The sequence below is a fragment of the Saccopteryx leptura genome, chromosome 7 (assembly GCF_036850995.1).
Source record: "Saccopteryx leptura isolate mSacLep1 chromosome 7, mSacLep1_pri_phased_curated, whole genome shotgun sequence".
Classification (NCBI taxonomy): Eukaryota; Metazoa; Chordata; class Mammalia; order Chiroptera; family Emballonuridae; genus Saccopteryx; species Saccopteryx leptura.
In genome coordinates, this window is record NC_089509.1 from 42824871 (window position 1) to 42846013 (window position 21143).

The 21143-nt window shown below is 37.8% G+C and overlaps 1 protein-coding gene across 1 annotated transcript in view; it reads right to left on the reverse strand.

Moving 5' to 3' along the window:
* Nucleotides 1-2105: 2105 nt before the first annotated feature.
* The window catches only part of ACVR1C (activin A receptor type 1C), a 102552-nt gene continuing 83514 nt past the window's right edge, over nucleotides 2106-21143 (reverse strand). The window contains exon 9 of the mRNA XM_066345362.1: nucleotides 2106-2193. Within this exon, the coding sequence (XP_066201459.1) occupies nucleotides 2182-2193 (12 nt within the window). The 3' untranslated portion in view covers nucleotides 2106-2181. The remainder of the gene's footprint in view (nucleotides 2194-21143) is intronic.

Below are 21143 nucleotides of genomic sequence, written 5' to 3' on the forward strand. Positions count from 1 at the left end.
GTACAAAATACTTTTATATATTTACTAAATTATAATGCATTTTAAGTTTTATTTAATGTATTTGGGGGAGCATATAAATGGATACAAATGGTTGTAATATAAGTTCTATCTACTCCAATTCCCTTTTTTCATCTCCCTTTTTATCCTGAGCTATAATGATCTCCCCTGAGCTATAATGATTTTCTAAAGAGTGAATCACATGCTTGTTCAAAATGCCTTACAGTTATACACTTTATTCTCTGTACTTTCTACTTTTGAGCCTCCACTGCACAGCACAGAGACATGCCTTGGTGTCAAACTAAATGAAATGAAGTTTTTGCCACAGTCAAAAGAACAACATAATTACCCTTTTCTCTTTCTCCCTCTTTCTCTCTTTTCCTCTCTCTCTCTCTGACTAAATGCAAACAATCACTACTAGTGAGTATATTTAAAATAAACTGAAGTTTGGCTAATCCCAACAGTTAAACACAAGCAGGTGATGACATTAAATGAGAGCTACACCGAGCACTGGCTATCTTAAAGTAGTCAATAAATGGTTTTCTTCTTCCTCACCCAACTGCCCACTATTTGAGGACAGTAAGAAATGGAGAAAAAGGTCATAATTTTAAAATGAATTCAATTTGCATTTTGCTAGCAACCTTAGTTCTCTCTCAAGGCATTTCTGTTGGGCCCTGTTGGGATTTACAGGGTGGGGCAAAAGTGGTTTACAGTTGTGAGTATGCAAAATGAGGCTTATTCTTATATTATTACTTATTAATTATTGTATTATTTTCCACATGAACAACTGTAATCCAACTTTTGGCCTACCTTGTACAATGTTTTCCAAAGTGGGTACAGAAAGGTTACAAAGTAGGAATATTTTTTGCTTATGGTGGGGGGAAAGAAAGAGTAGGCCAAGAACTCTGTGAACAAGAGTGTCTCTCCCACTAATTCTATCAATTAGAGATTTCATAGTAGTTAATAAGCTGTTGTTTTAAAGTCAAGGGTCTCACAAGGTAAAGCCCATTTGCACCTGGACCTCATTAAACAAATAATTAATTTTAGTTAAAATGCAAGGCAGGAAATTTTGTGGCAGGAAGGAAACGTCCAGCACCTTTCCGAGGAGTAGGGGAACTGGGAGCTGTAGGCCCTGATGGCAGTGAGTATCTGAAACTAGGGGAAGAGATGGCTGGTGGCACAAGGATTTCAAAGAGAAATGACCATTGTGAAGTTCAGTGTTGACATTTTAATAAGAGGTCAGCAATGGATGTGTGCCACTTGTATTCTAACTGGATTTTCAGAGGACTACATTAAGATATTCAGATTAACACAGTGGCTTCTCTTATTTTAATATAACAATTATAATCTTTAAACTTTTCAAGACATAGTATATCATCATTTCCTGGTTGAGGAATCAGGCACACAGAGAAATTAGGTAGCTGGCTCAAGGTCACACCAAAGCTTGTTAATATAACTGCAAAATTTGACTGCAATTTTGTTTTTTGACTGAAAAGTGTGCCTTGGTTATTTTATTTTTTAATAGACTTTTTAAAAATGGTTTTATTTATTCATTTCAGAAAGGGGAGAGAGAGAGAGAAGGGAAGAAGCAGGAAGTATCAACTCCCATATGTGCCTAGACCAGGCAAGTCCAGGGTTTTGAACCTGTGAGTGACCTCAGCATTCCAGGTCAACACTTTATCCGCTGTGCCACCAGAGATCAGGCAATGTACCTTTTTTTTTTTTTTTTTTTTTATAAAGGCCTCTACATCTGGCAGTTTACAAATCTCAACTTCCTTCTTCTAGGCTCAGTCTTCTCATGCTAGAGCTTAGAGACCTTCTAATTCAACTCAATGTCTTTCTAGTCAACCTATGGCCTCTTGCTGGAATGGATCGAGAAGTGGAAAGAACTCAAACTGCAGATTCAGACAACCTCAGATCCCAGTTCAGCTCTGCCCCTTACATGCTATGTGGTTGTCAGCATATTTCCTCATCTAAATAATACATAAGCATACCTATCTTACAGTATTCTTGGTGGTTATATATTGCTGTATTTAAAAAAAAAAAGTCATAATTTAGTGTCTTAAAAATGTGATACAAACCCTAGCCAGTTAGATTGGTTGGTTGGAGCGTCATTCCAGAGCACAGAGGTTGCCGGCTCAATCCCCTAGTCAGAGCACATACAGGAGCAGCTTGATGTTTCTCTCACTCTCCCTGCTACTCTCTCTCAAAAAGAAAAAAAAGGTGTAATACATATTTTGCTTTTAATTCTGTAATCTAATCAAAGTCTGGCAAGGAGAGCTCTTGTCTGCTCCATTCAGTGTCAGCTGGGTAGCTTGAAAGCAGGAGACAGAATCATGTAAAGGCTTAGTGACTCACAAGTTTGGAATTTTTCTTGGTATTGTCTGATATTTTAGTTGGTACTGTCAGCCAAAATCTATACATGGCCTCTCCCTGTATCTTGGGCTTCCTCACACATGAGTTCCAAAGGTAAGCATTCAAAAAGAAAGCTGTTAGTTGGAAGCTCTATTGCAGTTTATGCTCTAGCTTTGGAAGCCACACGGCATCGATTTTGCAGCATTCTATTCTTTGAGGTAGTCACTATGGTCTCCCCAGGTTTTAGGGGATGAGATATATATTCCATTAATAGAGGACTGGCAACATTCTGGAAGAACACTTGAGACCAAAAGTATTGTGAACTAGATCTCAGAACTAAAATCTACCAAGATCCACTTTCAGGTCACATCAAGTCACACTTCTTTCACATACAAAATACACTAGTTTCTTCCCCATCACCTGTCTCCCAAGCTCTAGAGGCATAGGCTTGAGGTCCAGGAAATTGTCATCTAAATCATGAAGTTCTTTGGGAGTGGTTCCTTGGTTTAACACTTTTGAGTGCTATTCCTTTTGAGCTGCAGATCTGTAAACTAAAAAGATTTTTCAAATATTCCACAAACTCCTGAAAAACAAAGATGTAATAGATAGAGGGGAAACTAAATGTATTCACATTCAAAAAAGAAAAAACAGATGAAATGTAGCTCTCACTGGTTCATAACAATTCTGAACTACAGGCAAGTACATATTACCATTCCTTGGTTAGGGCTCAGTCCTCTTACCTAGGAATTTTCCATGGCTCTTTGCTCTGCTTTTTGGACTCTTTCAACCCATTAACTTTTTTTTTTTCTATTTCATAAAACATAAGTTATCTTTGCAGTTGAGTGGTTTTCTTTGCTCCTTACTCAAAAACTTCAGGGAGTAAAACGACCTCTTCTAATTTTATGCTGTCTCTATCCTTTTCAGTAGAAGGTGAGAAAAATTCCTTTAAACATTTTGTGGGTTTCTTATGAATCAATTTATAACCCACCCTATTAAACAAATGCAGTATATGCAAATCTCATTGAGATAAGCCTCTTTCTAACCAGAACCTCCTTTAAGAATACCTATTTTAAGATTCCTACAAATACTATTGTTTTATGGAAAAATCTCTGAAGCACTCCTTAAGATCATTGGAGGGCATTTTCTCTGTTTAAAATGGCCCATAAGGCATTATCTTAAAACTTTATGAGGCCTTAACAAAAGGTTTTATATTTAGACATGTTTTCCTGACAGCACCCTGGATTTGATCTCTACTCAGAAGCCGTATCTTAATTTTAGCATCATTGGCCATCTGGAGAGGCTGGGAATGAGAAGCAGTTTTCTTTTCCAACCCAGCAAGCCTTGGAGACTTTATATATAACAGTTCTTTCTTTAGCTCATATCCCTTCCTTACATTTTACTACAGGAAGCTAGAAGCAGATAGGAAGCAAAGCACTTTCAATCCTCTTTCTGCAAATCTTCTTAGCTCAGAAATAGGTGAGTTTTTTATTTTCTACCTTAGTGCAGGAGATATTGTTGCTAAACTTGCCATCACTAACACAAAAAGAGTTCCCTCTTCTCTAACCTCCAGTACTATTTTCTTTCTTTTGAGTCTTCCTCAACAGCCTTTACAAGGTCCATGAGATTTCTGCTAGTCTTTCGACCCCTTTAAGATTTCAGTAACAATCTCATAAAGATGCTTTCCATTTCCTGCCCTCTGATCCTAAAGATGCTACCACATATATTAGGCTGAATTTTGACTGCACCTTATTCCCTGAAATCAAACTAGGTTCGAGGTATCTGTAGCTGCCCATAAAACTACCCTAAAACTGAAAAGAATAATGGCCTAAAAGAATAATATTTATTTTTCTCAGAAATTTGCAATTGGAAGAAGACTCTGGGTAGTGCTTGTCTCTGCCCAGCCCAGCTTCAGCAGGGGCAGCTCAAGGGCTGAGGACTGAACTCACATTTTGTCTGTGCTCCATGATGTGTTTGGGACCTCAGCGGGTGGACTTAAAGCCTGTGTATGACTCTCAGGCTGGAGCCTGGATCATCTGAGGGTCCATTGACTCACATGCTTGATGGTTGACACTGGCTGTTGGCGGGGATCTTCACTGGGGCTATTGGCTAGAACACCTATACATGATATTTTCGTGTGTTCTGAGTTCCGACCATGTGGCTGAATTCCAAGAATAAACATTTTGAGAGAAACAGTGAGCTAGGATATGATGTATTGCCTTTGATAGTTTAGCCCCAGAAGTCATGCATATCACTTTTGCTACGTTCTTTTCATTGAGACAGTCATGCAAGACCTATAAGCTCAAGTGAAGGAGACATAGATTTCACAGATAAGGCAGTGGCAAGTTTCTGGAAGAGCATGTCAGACTAAAAATATTATTGCCACCATTTTTGAAAAGTACAGTCTACCTCCAAAGAGTTAAAAAAAATAATTTACATTAAATAAAATGCTCTGCAGACTCCTCCTTTAAAGCCTCTGTTGAATGTGCCATGACCCTCTCTCTCTACGATGGCACCATCATTGAAGTCAACATCACTGAAGTCTCTCATCCTGTTGACATGCTGCTACCTAGAAGGGCCTTCCATCCTGAACAAGAGGAACTGATAGCACATTTTATGTATTAAGACCAAGCTGACACACAGCAGCTACAACAGCTGACATCGCTTCATAAATGGTGCTAAAGTAAGAAAGAAAATAAATTAAAAACAAAAACAATGCTCAACACATGTCAGCTCCCTGACTGAAGAGAATTATGCAGTTCTGTTCTATCCTCATCCAAAATATTACTTTAACCTGGGCTGTATGCATGGTCTCTAAAGATGCCTTAAATTGAATATAAAATCTCATGAGTGTATATGTGTGTATAATTTTTTATATGAGGAGAACCCATCATATTCTTATAATACCAAGAAAAATATGATTAAGAACTATTGCTTTGGTCTGTATCATAGAATACAATATTTTTAAAAATACATTATCAGAGACTGACCAAGGGGTGGTGCAGTGGAAAGAGCATCAGCCTAGGATACAAGGGACTCAGGTTCAAAACCCCGAGGTCACCAGCTTGAGTGCAGGCTCACCAGCTTGAGCGCGGGGTCACTGGCTTGATCATAGACATGACCCCATTGCCACTGGCTTGAGTCCAAGGTTGCTGGCTTGAGCAAGGGGTCACTCATTCTGCTGGAGCCCTCCAGTCAAGGCACATATGAGAAAGCAATCAATGAACAACTAAGATGCCTCAATGAAGAATTGATGCTTCTCATCTCTTTCCCTTCCTGCCTGTCTGTACTTCTCTCACTCTTTCTCTAATATATATATATATGTAATTAGAAAATGGATCTATTTCCTATAATGCTATAAGTTGATTAAGCTACATTTTTCTCAGAGGTCATGATTCAGAGGTTACCAAGCCATTTGGAGAAGAAGTTAATGATGCAAAAACATTTTTCCCCTTCAAAATTGATTCTTACTACATAAATCCCATTATCTACTGCTTTTTGAGTAACAAAGATTGGGAAATGGGAGAATACACACAATCATAATTGAAAAGAAGAAAAAACGATAGTTAAAAAGGGGAGTGTAAGTGCCACATGTCAGTCACCTACAACTCCAATCTCAAATATTCCAGAGGAGAAAAAATTGTAACTGTTAGAAATAAGATAGAAGTGTAAAAAGCATATATAATTACCTACAATCATTTAGAATAATAATCAATGGTTTTGTTCTAGAGTTTTGTAAAAATTGTACATTTCATAGAGAACACAAAGATGCAAGTTATTTAGGTGCCATACAAAATATCTTGTACAAACTATGCCTACAGTGAAACTGAACATTGCAGGGACAATTTTGAAGATGTTTGCACTGCTTAGAAGTGTTCCATCCCTCAAAAGCTATTATCATTCACCATCTCCCACTGCTGGCTCAGCATTTTTCAACTGGTATGCTGCAACATTCAATACCTGACTGTTTAGTGAGGGGCACTAACCTGTTTTTCCTTAGATTGTCAAATAAAAAAATGACAACAGCCAATACAATAGTCATCGTGTGAATGCCTTACCTTGAACCATAAATATATAGGTCATATCATAGAGTTGCATTTTATTGGTCATGTTGCATAACAAGGTTGTGTCTGATTGGTTCTTTTTTTTTCTTTTTTTTTTTTTTGTATTTTTTGTATTTTTCTGAAGCTGGAAACGGGGAGGCAGTCAGACTCCTGCATGTGCCCGACCGGGATCCACCCGGCATGCCCACCAGGGGGCGATGCTCTGCCCATCCAGGGTGCCACTCTGTCGCCACCAGAGCCACTCTAGCGCCTGGGACAGAGACCAAGGAGCCATCCCCAGCACCCGGGCCATTTTTTGCTCCAATGGAGCCTTGGCTGCGGGAGGGGAAGAGAGAGACAGAGAGGAAGGAGAGGGGGAGGGGTGGAGAAGCAGATGGGTGCCTCTCCTGTGTGCCCTGGCCGGGAATTGAACCCGGGACTTCTGCACGCCAGGCCGACGCTCTACCACTGAGCCAACCGGCCAGGGCTGATTGGTTAATTCTTGGTGTCAGAAATCATTATATACAAGTATAGGCACCTGACTTTATTAAAAGTCATTTTGGAGCAAAAAGAGCAGGTAACTACTATTATTATATAATTTTTAAATCAATCATAGTTATTCTTACTTTTTTTTAATCCTAGTAGCAAAAAAAATGTATTTTTGGTGTGTCACAGAATTTTAGCAATGAGATGAGAAAGGCTGAAAATTGCTTACCTGTACCAACCCTTTCAATATGAAAATGATTGTGAAGCTCTTTTGATCTTTTTCCCATTGCCTGTCCCCAAGCAACCCTTTATGTCATTAATACATTATAATCAGTTAAATGGGTCCCAAATTTTATTTTAGATACTATGCTGTTGAATTTGACTTAATCAGAAACCTAGTACATAAATTGTCAAGTTTTTTGATAATTGAAAAAACAAGTATAATACACTAAAAGCTTTAAAAATAAAAACATATTTCTGTTTCTATCCATGAGAGACTATCAATATTATAATTGCCCTCCTGCCACATGTATTTTAAAAATCTGAAATAAGTGAAATATATCTGCAATATGTGTGAAATAAATATGTGAAATATACATGGAATATTATACATACTATTATAAATGTGTGTGTGTGTGTATAAATATTCATGGTCTCCAGACATACAACCATAGGAAACACAGGATTATAATCCCTAAAACATGGGAAATATATGAAACAAACATCCCACCTTTGGTCCAACATCTTTCTGTGGAAGCATTTCTGGAGGATTGTGAGGCAAAAGGAGGAACCAAGTTGGCAGTGTTGCTGAGTTGAGGAGACAAGGATTGAGGTTTGAGAAGGTAAGTCAGATTGGCAGAACACGAGCAAGTTTTTCAGGAAATAGCAAAAGTTTGCAGGCACTAAGGTACCCTGGAATCTTTTGCTAAATGCTAAGTACTGCTACTTAGGTGAATCTTATATAGCAAAGCAAACAACAGTGTTTGAGAAGCTGTAAACTGGAAAATTCCCAGAGATCTCACAGTGCAAGGGGATATTTGACTACTGACCAGGCAGAGTGTAGACAGCTTATTAAAACCTGAGGCTTCAGTTGATATCTCAAGAAGATCACACCTTTACAATATGGTTAAATCAGCCCTAGGGTTAGACTACTTTAGGCCTGTCCTAACAAAGTTTAAAAAACACAACTTGAAAGAATAAAACTATTCTTCAAGCCCCTTATATGCCTTCTAAATCAAATGTCAACTCTAATATAATAAAAAATTATTAGACATGCAAATAAGAAAAACAAAATCCAGAAAAAGAAAAAAAGCAGTTAAAAGAAAAACCCAGAGGAGTGCAAAAGACTTCAAAACAGTTATTATAAATATGCTCATGGACTAAAAGTATACATGAAAATAATGAGGAAAAAAGGGTATAGAGGATCTAAATGATACTTCTACAGCTAAAAAATACAATAGTTGAAATATACACTATAAGTGTATATTAGAAGATTGGAAAATGCAAAGGAAAGTAACGAATTTGAAGTCATAAACATTCTAAATGAAGCAAATTAAAACAAAAAGAAAAAAAAGTAGAAGAAAAAAAGAATCTCAGTTACCAATAGAACTCTCTCAAGTTGTTTAGTATACATCTACCTGAAGCCCCTATATATAGAAAAGATAGTGCAGAAGATAGGATAGAATCTGAAGAAACTTTAGGGGCCAAAGAAACTTTCCAGATTTGATGAAAACTGTACACACACAGATCCAATAAGCTGAACAAAAACAAAAGTAAAATAAAAGCAATAAAATAAGTTCACACCTAAGCTCATCATGATCTGATGGCTAAGAATCCATAAAAAGAGAAAATCTTAAGACAGCAAAAGAAAGGATACAATACAAATAAAAGAAGATATGAATTACCATTGACCTTAGCAGAAATAGTGCTAGCTAGATGATAAAACAATACCTTTATTTAAAGAGCTGACAAAAAATAAAAAAAGAAAGGAAAACTTATTAATTTAGAATTCTATGTCCACTGAAAATATTCTTCAAAACGAAAGGTATTTTTACATTAACATAAACTGAGAAAATTTAGTGCTATATAAAAAATGTTAAAAGAAAATCTGACTGAAGAAAATAATATCAGATTAAAACTCAAATATGCACAAAGAAATAAAGAGCATTGGATATAATAAATATAATGGAAAGCAGTCCTCATTTAAAACGTTTAATTTGGAAAATCCAAGATGGTGGTAGATTGGGTGGATGTTATACTCACCTTTTCCCAGGACTAAATTGAAGGTACAACTAAATTTAAGAACAAACAACCTGAATAACTAACTCAAGACTAAATGAGGAGGAGCCTTATAACCAAGGATTAACAGAAGAAGCCACATCAAGACTGGTAGGAAAGGCAGAGACACAAAAAGTGCTGGTTCCACTCTCACAATCAGTGGCTGAAAATCTGGTGGGATACCTCAGTGGTGGGGGATCACCCCTGAGGAGGTGGGGCCTAACCCCCAAGCCGGGTTCCCTGGCATAGGCCACCAGAGTTGGGAAGAGGCATCCACGTAGCATTTGGCTGTGAAAAGCAGTGAGGTTCTTATCTGCAAAGAAGAAATAGGAGTCCACAGAGACACCGACACCCACTTATAAACTCTTGTTCATAACCACTTACCCTGGGCTATGGCAGAGGGAGGGCTGAGTGTACTAGAGTCATCTGAGGTATGGGGAAAGTTGGGGGTTCACAGCTCTGGAGAAAGATATTGAGTAGGAAGACAGCCACCAGAATCCCTGTGCTGAGTAATTCCTAATATACAGTCACCATCTTTTTTGGGTGGAATACTCCCTTCCATATTGGAAGGTAAATTGTAGTAAATTAAAATTCATACTGTAAACCCTAGAACAATCCCTAAAAAATTTATTTTATATGTATATATAACTTATCACTAACAAGTTATAGAGGAAATAAATTAGAATGCTGAAAATACTAAATTCACCCAAAATAAGATAAGAAGAAAAAGGTAAAAAGAAAAGATCAGATTAAAAAAGTACAAAAAATAGCAAGATAGTAAATTAAAATCAAACCTAGTAATTATTAAATGGTATACACACTCTAATTTTTACAAGTCAAAGATTGTCAGACTGGATAAAAATATAAGACTCAAGTAGGCCCTGGCGAGTTGGCTCAGTGGATAGAGCATCAGCCCAGCATGTGTATGTCTTGAGTTCGATCCTTAGTCAGGGCACACATGAGAAGTGACCATCTGCTTCTCTTTCCTTCCCTCACCCCCTTCTTTCTCTCTTTCCCTGGCTTGATTGGTTTCAGCATCTGCCTCAGGCACTGAGAATAGCTCAGTTGGTCACAGAGCCAGTCTCAGGCACTAAAAATAGCTCAGGTGATTAGAGCATCAGCCCTACACAGGAGTTTCTGGGTAGGTCCCAGTAGGGCACATGAGGGAGTCTGTCTCACTATCTCCCCTAGTCTCATAAAAAAAAAAGACTCAACTATATGCTCTCTATAAGAAATCCACTTTAAAAATATAAACACAGACATGTAAAAGTAAAAGAATATAAAAATATATACTATGCAGATATTAATAATTAGAAAACTGCAATGACTCTATTAATATCATACAAAATAAACTTCAGAGTAAGAATATTATGAGACATAAAAAAAGATATCTTGTTATAATAAAGGGTTTTATTATCAAGAATACATAAAATCTGGCTCTGGTTGGTTGGCTCAGTGATAGAGCATCGGCCTGGCGTGCAGGAGTCCTGGGTTCAATTCCCGGTCACGGCACACAGGAGAAGTGCCCATCTGCTTCTCCGCCCGTCCCCCTCTCCTTCCTCTCTGTCTCTTTCTTCCCTTCCCACAGCCAAGGCTCCATTCAAGCAAAGTTGGCCCGGGCACTGAGGATGGCTCTATGTCCTCTGCCTCAGGCGCTAGAGTGGCTCTGGTTGCAACAGAGCAATGCCCCAGATGGGCAGAGCATCGCCCCCTGGTGGGCATGCCGGTGGTTCCTGGTTGGGTACATGCAGGAGTCTGTCTGACTGCCTCCCCATTTCCAACTTCAGAAAAATACAAAAAAAAAAAAAAAGAATATATAAAATCTAAATGTGTATGTACTTAAAAGCAGAGCTTCAAAATACGTAAACAAAGGATGATTGAGTAATAAAAAAGAAACCAACAAATCTACAATTGCATTCGTTCAGTAACTGATAGACGAGAGAAATCAGATGGATAAAAATACTTGAAAACTCTATTAAGCAACTTCACTTTATTTACATTTATAGAATAAAATACATGAAAACTGTAGTATACATGTATTTTCAAATGCACACAGAATACTCACCCAGGTAAACCATATTCTGGGCCTGAAATCAAATCTCAATTAATTGAAAAGGAAAGAAACCATTTTAAATATAGACAACTCAGGACAAAACTATGAGTAAGTATAGTAAAACTAGATTTGGGCTCAGAGGAGTGATTACAGTTGCCAGGACAACATATTATTTACAAAGGAAAAATACTGCCAAATTCTGGAAGATGTTCTTTTTCCCAGGAACCTATTGGTCAAAGTATATAGAACTTGCTCATCCCTATTTGATAAGTAGAAAGGAGAATAGGATTTGCCACACTCCATTTTTTATGATATAGAACCATCATACTTATTACTGAGAACTACTGCTAACATTATCTGAAAGAAAGAAAACATATAGGAGTGAAAATGAATTAAAACCGTAGTGGCACAAAGATGATGTGGAAAGATAGAGACTAAGGAAGTAGAAACAGTGTAAGACTTGGTTTTAGGGTGGAACAAGAGGGATCATAGGCAAAAGCATAGGTTTGCCTTTAGGAAAATAAGTGAATGAGTTCATTTTGATAAAATATTTGGAACTAAAATATATAAAGAACACTTACAAATCAATAATAAGAAAAGAAACAACCAATAATAAAACAGACAAAATACTTTAAGATGCCTCACAGTATATGAATCACTACTCACAGGAAAGGAGCTAAATATTAGTGATCACAGAAGTCCATTTTAAAATAACAGTGAGCTGCTACCACTTTCCCACTAGAAAGGCTAAAATGAAAAAGTCTGGAGCAACCGCTACTCTCATTGATAGTGAGAGTATAAAAAGGTACAAATACTTTGGACAATAATTTCTACTTACCATTTGACCCAGAAATTACACTCTTAATTATTTACTCAATAAAAGTGAAGCATATATCCGCACAGGCTCATAGAAGAATAGTTGTGGCAACTTTACTCATAATAGCTCCAAACTTGAAAAATCCAAGTGTCCAATAGGTGAATGGAAAAACAAACTGTAACACGTTAATACATCAGAATTGTGCCCTGGCCTGTTGGCTCAGTGGTAGAGCATTGACCCAGTGTGTGGAAGTCCCAGGTTTGATTCCCTGTCAAGACACACAGGAGAAGCGACCATCTGCTTCTCTAGCCCCTCTTTTCTTTCTCTCTCTCTCTCTCTCTCTCTCTCTCTCTCTCTCTCTCTCCTCCTACAGCCATGGCTCGATTGGTTAGAGCAAGTTGACCTCAGGCACTGAGGATGACTCCATGGCCTCTGCCTCAGGAGCTAAAAAAAATGGCTCTATTGGCCTGACCAGGCAGTGGCGCAGTGGATAAAGCGTCGGACTGGGATGCTGAGGACCCGGGTTCAAGACCCCGAGGTCGCCAGCTTGAGCGTGGGCTCATCTGGTTTGAGCAATAGCTCACCAGCTTGGATCCAAGGTTGCTGACTCAAGCAAGGGGTTACTCGGTCTGCTGAAGGCCCATGGTCAAGGCACATATGAGAAAGCAATCAATGAACAGCTAAGGTGTCGCAACACGCAACGAAAAACTAATGATTGATGCTTCTCATCTCTCCGTTCCTGTCTGTCTGTCCCTGTCTATCCCTCACTCTGACTCACTCTCTGTCTCTGTAAATAAATAAATAAATAAATAAATAAATAAATAAATAAAAATTAAAAAAAAAATGGCTCTATTGCTGAACAATGGAGCAAGGGTCCCAGATGTGCAAAGCATCGTCCCTTAGTGGGCTTACCCAGTGGATCCAGATTGGGGTGCATGCGAGAGTCTGTCTCTCTGACTCCTCCCCTGTCATAAAGAAAGAAAAGAAGAAAGAAAGAAAGAAAGAAAGAAAGAGAGAGAGAGAGAGAGAGGGAGAGGGAGGGAGGGAGGGAGGGAGGGAAGAAAAATACATCAGAATTATACCTAGCAATACAAAAAAAAAAGTTGCAGACATATTCAGCAACATCTCAAGTGGACACTCAGAAAGAAACTAAAAATTAGTACTGGATCTCAGAAGAGAACTCAGGAAAAAATATGTAGGTTTGTTAAAGACCAGTAGATGAGCTCACCAAGAAAGAAGGTTCAGAATGAAGAGAAGCAAAGACAGAATCCTGGGTAAAGACTTTATTTTAGGGACACAGAGAAAAAAGAAAATTATGTGAAGGACACTGAGAAAATGAAGAAAAAGGAGGAAGAAAACTAGAGAAAATGATATTTCAGAAATATGAAAATTAATTTTGTGACATTCTGAGATGACATTCTGTGTCAAATATTTTAGAGGGACCATGAAAGAAAGGATAAGACTCTGGCCAGTTAGCTCAGTCAGTTAATGTGTTGTCTAGAAAAACCAAAGTTGCAGGTTTGATCCCCAGTTAAGGCACATATAGGAAGTGACCAAAAATGCACAACTAAGTGGAACAACAAATAAATGCTTTCCTCACTATCCTTCCTCTCTCTGTCTCTCTAAAATCAATCAATAAAAATTATTTAAATGAAAAGAAAAGGTAAAATGTTCTTTGTACTAGGCTATATGATTCACAAGGGTAAAGAAGTGAACTTTAGTGAAGCAATATTTTACAAGGGTAGAGAGCAAAAGGTCAATTGTGGTGGATTGAGAAGTGGGTGGGCAGAGAGGTGACAGGGACAGACAATGTACCTCCACAAAAATTTATGTCCAAAGGAAAGAAAAATTAAAGAACTAACCAAATCTTTGTATTTCTGGAATTCATCGTCCTACCTGCCTATAAATTTAGGGTATTTATTTATTTTCATTTAGGCTATTTAATAAATCCTTTGCAGCGAGAAGATTCTTGGTTAAGAGGTTTATGGTACCACCCTTGTGTTTCTGGTAAAGGAAAAGCTGACTTAGAGAAAAGTGAATTTCATGAACCATTTTATGTATTATGTAAAAGCAAAGATCCAGATTGCGTTATAGAATTGAAATGTGTTTTTGCAAAGTCTTGCTTTTGCTGTGTGCAGAAAACTAAGCTGTATATCCCTGTTCTGGTTCACTTATATCTCGGTGCGATTGTGTCACCTTGTGTTTCTCCATTTAGAAATAAAAGGCAAACTCAGCAGTTCCTTTTTCTTAAAATGCTTCAGTAACCAGCAGTTGCCACATTAAAAGCTTTAGCTGGAAGATTATAAAAATAGTCTAATGCTTCCTAGTAGGTAACTACTTTTGAACAAATTCTCCTTTCAGAGATGCAGCGGGGTCAACTCAAATGGCCAGGGAAGGACAGGCTATGAGAGGGAAGTAGAAACTGGTGACATTCAAAGGGCAAGAGTGCCCTGTGTTTGGAATGTTTTGTGTAATGTTAAACAGCACCCACCTTTAACCACCTGATTCTTGTTTAGAAGGGTTCAAATGAACAATTTCAAGCACAAGTGAGTATCACTCAAAAGAAATCAAGTGTAATTTCCTAAGTTGCTGAAGCAAGCGTTCTTCTGTAAAATCACCATCACTATTTTATTTCTCTACCCAATTTGATTATATTTAAAATTTACTTCGCACAGTTCAGTGGCACCTGAACACTTTTCGTGCACAGATGGAATTATGAAGTAGAGCTTTTAAAACGGTTTTTTTCCTCCGTGGGTGTGCTTTAAAAATCTGTGGGTCATGTCTTTAATAATCTTTCATCTCTTTTTTTCTCTTTCTTATGACTATATTTTGCTTTGCTTTTGAGACACACTAAAAAGTATAGGGGGGAAGCACCATATAAAGACACCTACTTCATACCAAGTATACAGTTTCTCTTAAAATTCTTCAGTTATATCTCCAAATATTCACCAATTAGGGAGAAAAACGTAAGGGTGGACTCTTCAGGCTTCTTTAATAAATCTCCTAAGAAGGGAACTCTTTTACTGCCTTTATTAAATAACAATTCATATTATCATTGCTACTTTAAAACCGTCAGTCTCCCTCAGAGGCAGATCAAGTTAAAAGCTGTCATCTGAAACTTACACAAACCCTCCATTCTAGTCGTATAGGTGACGCTCCCATAAGCATTGCTACTTTGTTTCAGACATTTTTCTTATTAGGGACTTCTCTAATGTCTATATAATAAAGAAAATTTTTTTCTATCCTACCGCATTAATTTAATTTTCTGGAATCTTCCAACTTAACTCATATCACAATATCTGTACTCATACTCGGCCTTAATAATTTCTTCCTACGACATGTCTTGTATCACTTGCTTCTAAGGTTAGATAGCTATTCATGTGTATGCTTTGTCTTCTCAAACAGATTACCTTCTCAAATGCAGGAGCTTATTGTTGTCTTAGAATCACCTGCAATGACTGTTACACTATGTTTGATAAAATTTATTGGCTAATATTTGAGGGGAGAAGAATTTTAACCTGTTTTAATAAGTGATTATAATCATTATTTTGTTAGATATAGCACTAACCAAAAAAGAAAAAAATCTATAGAAAAATGTTTCTTATTAATAAATTTTAAAGACAGTCAAATAAAAGTTTTCATAACTATCCTTAACCACAGCAGATGTATATTTCTTCTAAAAGTCAAACAATATTTCTTAAGAATCTCACTTTAAGACATTCCTGGCTGTTTGCCTAGACATTGTGATTCCCCCAATCTCTAGGATTCTGTCCTAAGGGGAAAAAAAGTAGCTATTCAATTTTAAATTTACTCACTAAAGAACTTATATCAACAATGTGATGTTCACTAACTTTTTCATATTGGTATTAAAAAATCAAAATGCTGAAAAGTTATTACAAAATTACAACTGAAGAAAAACCACTATTAGTGGTGTTGCTAAATCTACAGCATTGGTTTTATTTCATGCATAAATTTTACAATCTAGATTGAAGTGAAATAGTTTCTCTTTCCCTGCAACTCCAAAAAGTTAATGATGAAGCCAGGTGAAAACCTGACTTCATGCCTGTTGAGCAAGAAGGTCTGGCTTGAGAATCTGGTTAGTACCCACTTCATGCAAAAGAATGAAAACACAGTAACAAAACTGCCCCCCAAATGGTAAAAAAGTGAAAGAACTTAAGAACACATCCCAAAAGTAAAACCAATAGTGTTCTTACCTATCTTGTGCTAAGTCACAGGAGGAAAAACATCATTGTAGGGTTGAAAATAAAAACCAAACAAACTAATTTTCTCATAATGTCATTCTGGAACAGCCACTATGAATTTGGCGAAACTACTGTTGGTTGGGTTTATAACTATCCCTTAAGGTTTATTATAGATTTTGTAGGGTGGGGTGGGGAAAGAGGGTAATAATGAGTTCCACAAAGGATTTCTCACCTTATAAAACATTTTACTCCTAATGTTTTAAAACTACAACTTCAAATTCAGGTGAAATTGCTTCTAATTCTAGTACTCAAGGATTTAGTCATTGTGATACTATATACTAAAAAATATATGATATAATGACAGTTAATCCAAAGTGCTGTAAAGAAAAATAAAAGAGACCAAATGGATAGTGAATGACAAAGGGTGCTACTCTAGAAAGGGTGGCAAGGGGTTCTGTTTGGTGTGATAGCATTCTAACAGAGACTTAAACCATGCAAATATCCAGAGAAGGAACATTCCAGGCACAGAAAATAGAGCAAACTTGCTGGGACAGACACATGTACAACAAGTTCAGTGACAGCAAGAAGCAGGAGAACAGTTGGGGCTGAAGGTGGGGTGATACCTGAAATGAAGGCAGAAAGATAGTCAGGTTCCATATGCCTAAGACCTTGTAGACCATATAAGTGTTCAGAAATGTAAGTGTGAAAGAAGATATTTTTGACTTGAGATCATGCCACCCAGTAGTCAGAATAGTAAATGCTTAAATAGATGCAAAGAATGGTTTCATTTTTGTTTAAAAATCAAACAAAGACCATTGTCCTATGTGCCCTATTGAGAAATAGCTGTTGAAGAAGAAAGTGTTTCTTCAAGGAACAAAGGAAAGAAAAAAGCAAAAGTGCCCTGGCCAGTTGGCTCAGTGGTAGAGAGTCGGCCTGGCATGCAGGAGTCCCGGGTTTGATTCCCGGCCAGGGCACACAGGAGAAGCGCCCATCTGCTTCTCCACCCCTCCCCCTCTCCTTCCTCTCTGTCTCTCTCTTCCCCTCCTGCAGCCAAGGCTCCATTGGAGCAAAGTTGGCCCGGGCGCTGAGGATGGCTCTGTGGCCTCTGCCTCAGGCGCTAGAATGGCTCTGGTTGCAACAGAGCAATGCCCCAGATGGGCAGAGCATCGCCCCCTGGTGGGCATGTCGGGTGGATCCCGGTCGGGTGCATGCGGGAGTCTGACTGCCTCCCCATTTCCAACTTCAGAAAAATCCAAAAATAAAAAAAGCAAAAGCAAGTGCCCACTGAAGTCAACATTTAATTTCCAAAACCCTTTTCATATAATGCATATAAATATAAATATAATTTTAAAATAATAAAACACATTTTCATAGAAACCAAAATATGACACATTTTCTTTTTATTTAAAATACAGCTCTATATGCTTCACAGAAACAAGTACAAGGAGTGCTTAATTTATTATTTTTGCCACTTTACAAAACATTTTCAGAAAATGCATACATAAAAATATAACATTTAGGCAGATAAATATTTACATCTGGAAGCAGCTGAAAGTTATTTATACAGTATTTAAAAAGCTTTACAATAAATACTTTTATGACTTGTTGGTAAAGTTAAACATTTTGATGTAAAGGCTATCACTGACTTCTTACTATATTTAAAATACTATTATTTCTAAACAAAATAAGTATATATAATATATATACTCTAAATTGCATATTTACACAGACTAAAAATAAAACATCTGAATATCATTCATTATTCTTTGTCAGCTTCAACAATTAATTACAACTCTAAAAATTACTATCTGCATATTTTTAATACCACTTTCTCATTTTAAAACCTATTTTTTCATACTCATATACATTCATTTGGGCCCCTGCGAAAAGGTGAATCTTCTACATTCTTAAGAATATCAGTTAGCTTACAATAAGTCTTTACAATGGTGACTTTTTTCACAGTAGTTCAAGAGTTCAAGGCATGTTTTGCAATGTCAAACTGCAATGGTTTTGACATTTGTAATATGCTCTTAGGTATAAGAAAAGTCACACTACCAAAAGTATTATAATTAGCATTAGTACTTTGAAAGTCAATCCAAAAATCCCTTTTTGGAAATCTAAATCTAATTTTGTTTTAAGGACCAGTTAAAACCTGAAACTCAGATTAAGTTTGCATGCTTTTCTTCAGTCTAAGATCACAAGAGTAGAAGAGCTTGATATTAGTCATTGTGGTAATGAACTGGAATTTATTATTTTGGTTTAGATACCCTCACTTTATATAAAAAGATAAAAGGAGTTCCACTTAAAAAATAATTACTTGTAGGCCCTGGCCGGTTGGCTCAGTGGTAGAGCGTCGGCCTGGCGTGCAGAAGTCCCGGGTTCGATTCCCGGCCAGGGCACACAGGAGAAGCGCCCATCTGCTTCTCCACCCCTCCCCCTCTCTTTCCTCTCTGTCTCTCTCTTCCCCTCCTGCAGCTGAGGCTCCATTGGAGCAAAGATGGCCCGGGCGCTGGGGATGGCTCCTTGGTCTCTGCCCCAGGTGCTAGAGTGGCTCTGGTCGCCACAGAGCGACGCCCTGGAGGGGCAGAGCATCGCCCCCTGGTAGGCAGAGCGTCGCCCCCTGGTGGGCGTGCCAGGTGGATCCTGGTCGGGCGCATGCGGGAGTCTGTCTGACTGTCTCTCCCCTTTTCCAGCTTCAGAAAAATACAATAATAATAATAATAAATAATTACTTGTATTTAAGCTATGGAGGAAATGCAGACATTGGTAAATCTCATTCTGTGCCTGTATTAGTCAGAATGTAGGCATATACCAGTAACTGTTTCTCTACAGGGAAAGTCAATGGATGAAGTTTATGAATGCACTGGAAGGAAAACTCTATGGCGATATCGAAATTAGGGTCCATGTGTTTTGGTGCAGAATGTCTGAGTTGAAAACTTGAATCAACAGAATAAATAAATCATACACTCTCTTTTGCTCTCTTGGGACTGTTAGGATGAAAACCTACCGTTTTTCCTTTTTTCTTTTTTCTCAGTTCTCTATTGTATTTGCAGATGCCAAAAGCCACTTTGAAATTTTAATTCTCATTTTCTGAAATGTATGAGCAGGGCCCTTTCCTAAAAATATGTAAGTATAGAAGGGGCTTTTCTGCAAAATATAAAATTATTTCTGAGGTGATGAACCAATCGCAGGTTGGAAGTAAGCCTCTATCTACCCCGCCCCCCAGCAGAGAGTGTGCAGAGAGCACATACCCGACGGGGTCTGGTGACTCTCTGTCTAGGCTCATTTCCTAATACATTCAGATTCATATTTTACAATTCAGGTTCATGTAGCCTGGGGTAATCATCCTGCAGTTAAAAGTATTAGATCTGGAGAAAAACATCTTGTGTAAAATAACACTGGAGCAATACTAAGAAAATACCTTATTTGAAAAATATTAAAATCTAGGATGAGATATTTCCCTTAGTGTATTAAATCTACAACTGAATTAAGAAATATCCTGGCAGCCCTTAAAAGAGGGATATTAAGGTGGGGATTATTACCTAATTTCAATAAACTATTATATTCAAGCCATATGGCATAATGACTTCATTTTAAAAGATGGTCAAAGCAAAACAAAACATAGAAGTAACTTTAGCATTATATTAGGGGACATATATTTCACATTCTCTGTTCAAGTCACCATCTCTTTTTTTTGTACTTTTCTGAAGCTGGAAACGGGGAGGCAGTCACACAGACTCCCGCATGCGCTCGACCGGGATCCACCCAGCACGCCCACCAGGGGGCGATGCTCTGCCCATCCAGGGCACATCACTCTGTCGCGACCAGAGCCACTCTAGCGCCTGGGGCAGAGGCCAAGGAGCCATCCCCAGCCCCCGGGCCATCTTTTGCTCCAATGGAGCCTCAGTTGCAGGAGGGGAAGAGAGAGACAGAGAGGAAGGAGAGGGGGAGGGGTGGAGAAGCAGATGGGCGCTTCTCCTGTGTGCCCTGGCCGGGAACCGAATCCGGGACTCCTGCACGCCAGGCCGACGCTCTACCACTGAGCCAACTGGCCAGGGCCCAAGTCACCATCTCTTAAGTGGAATTCAGCATTAGGGCAAATGTAGACATATTTCTTATGTTAGCTGAAAGCTAGAAAATAACTAGACTGATAGTCTTTTTAAAATTTATAAGAAGGCCTTCTCTGCCTTTTACAAATACCCTCTTCACCATGCCTAGTGAAAAATTACTAGTAAAAGCATGAGACACAATCTCTCATATGTGGTTATGGGAAATGAAAGTACTGTTATGAAGTTCAGTAAGCAGCAATCTGACAGGGGCTAGAACACTAGAACAGGAATTATAGCATGTTTAGACTTGAGGAAGTTCAGCAAAGATTTTTTAAATATACTAAAAAAGCTGAATACCAAAGATAAAACTAATGAGAAACTAGGAGAGAGGTAAGATAAGGTTATAGACAGGGTCCCAAATTCAACTATCAAATCATCTTTTATTCCCATTCCAATGCATAAAGAGAAACAACAATCCTAGAGAAAGGAGAGAAAAAGTTATGAAGCATCTCTTAGCATTACTTGAACTAAGAAATTCCATGTCCTCACAATTCCTAAATTTTATTCACCACTCTCTATTTAAAACTCTTCCTTAGCCTTTTTAGTCTTTTTTCACTGACCTTACCATGAGTGAGCAAATTATTAATACTTCAGCAGAAATAAAGAGTAATATTTGACCATCACCATTAAATGGTATATCACATAGTATATATTCAAGTTACGTTTAGATGCATGTTAATTATTTTTTCATTAGTAAAGGTTGGGTATGTTAAAGCATGGTGGTTGTCTCACTGGGTTCTTATAACAGTTCTGCTAATCACTAGCTATCACTTAATCTCTGACCATTGCTTCCTTCATCTATAAAAT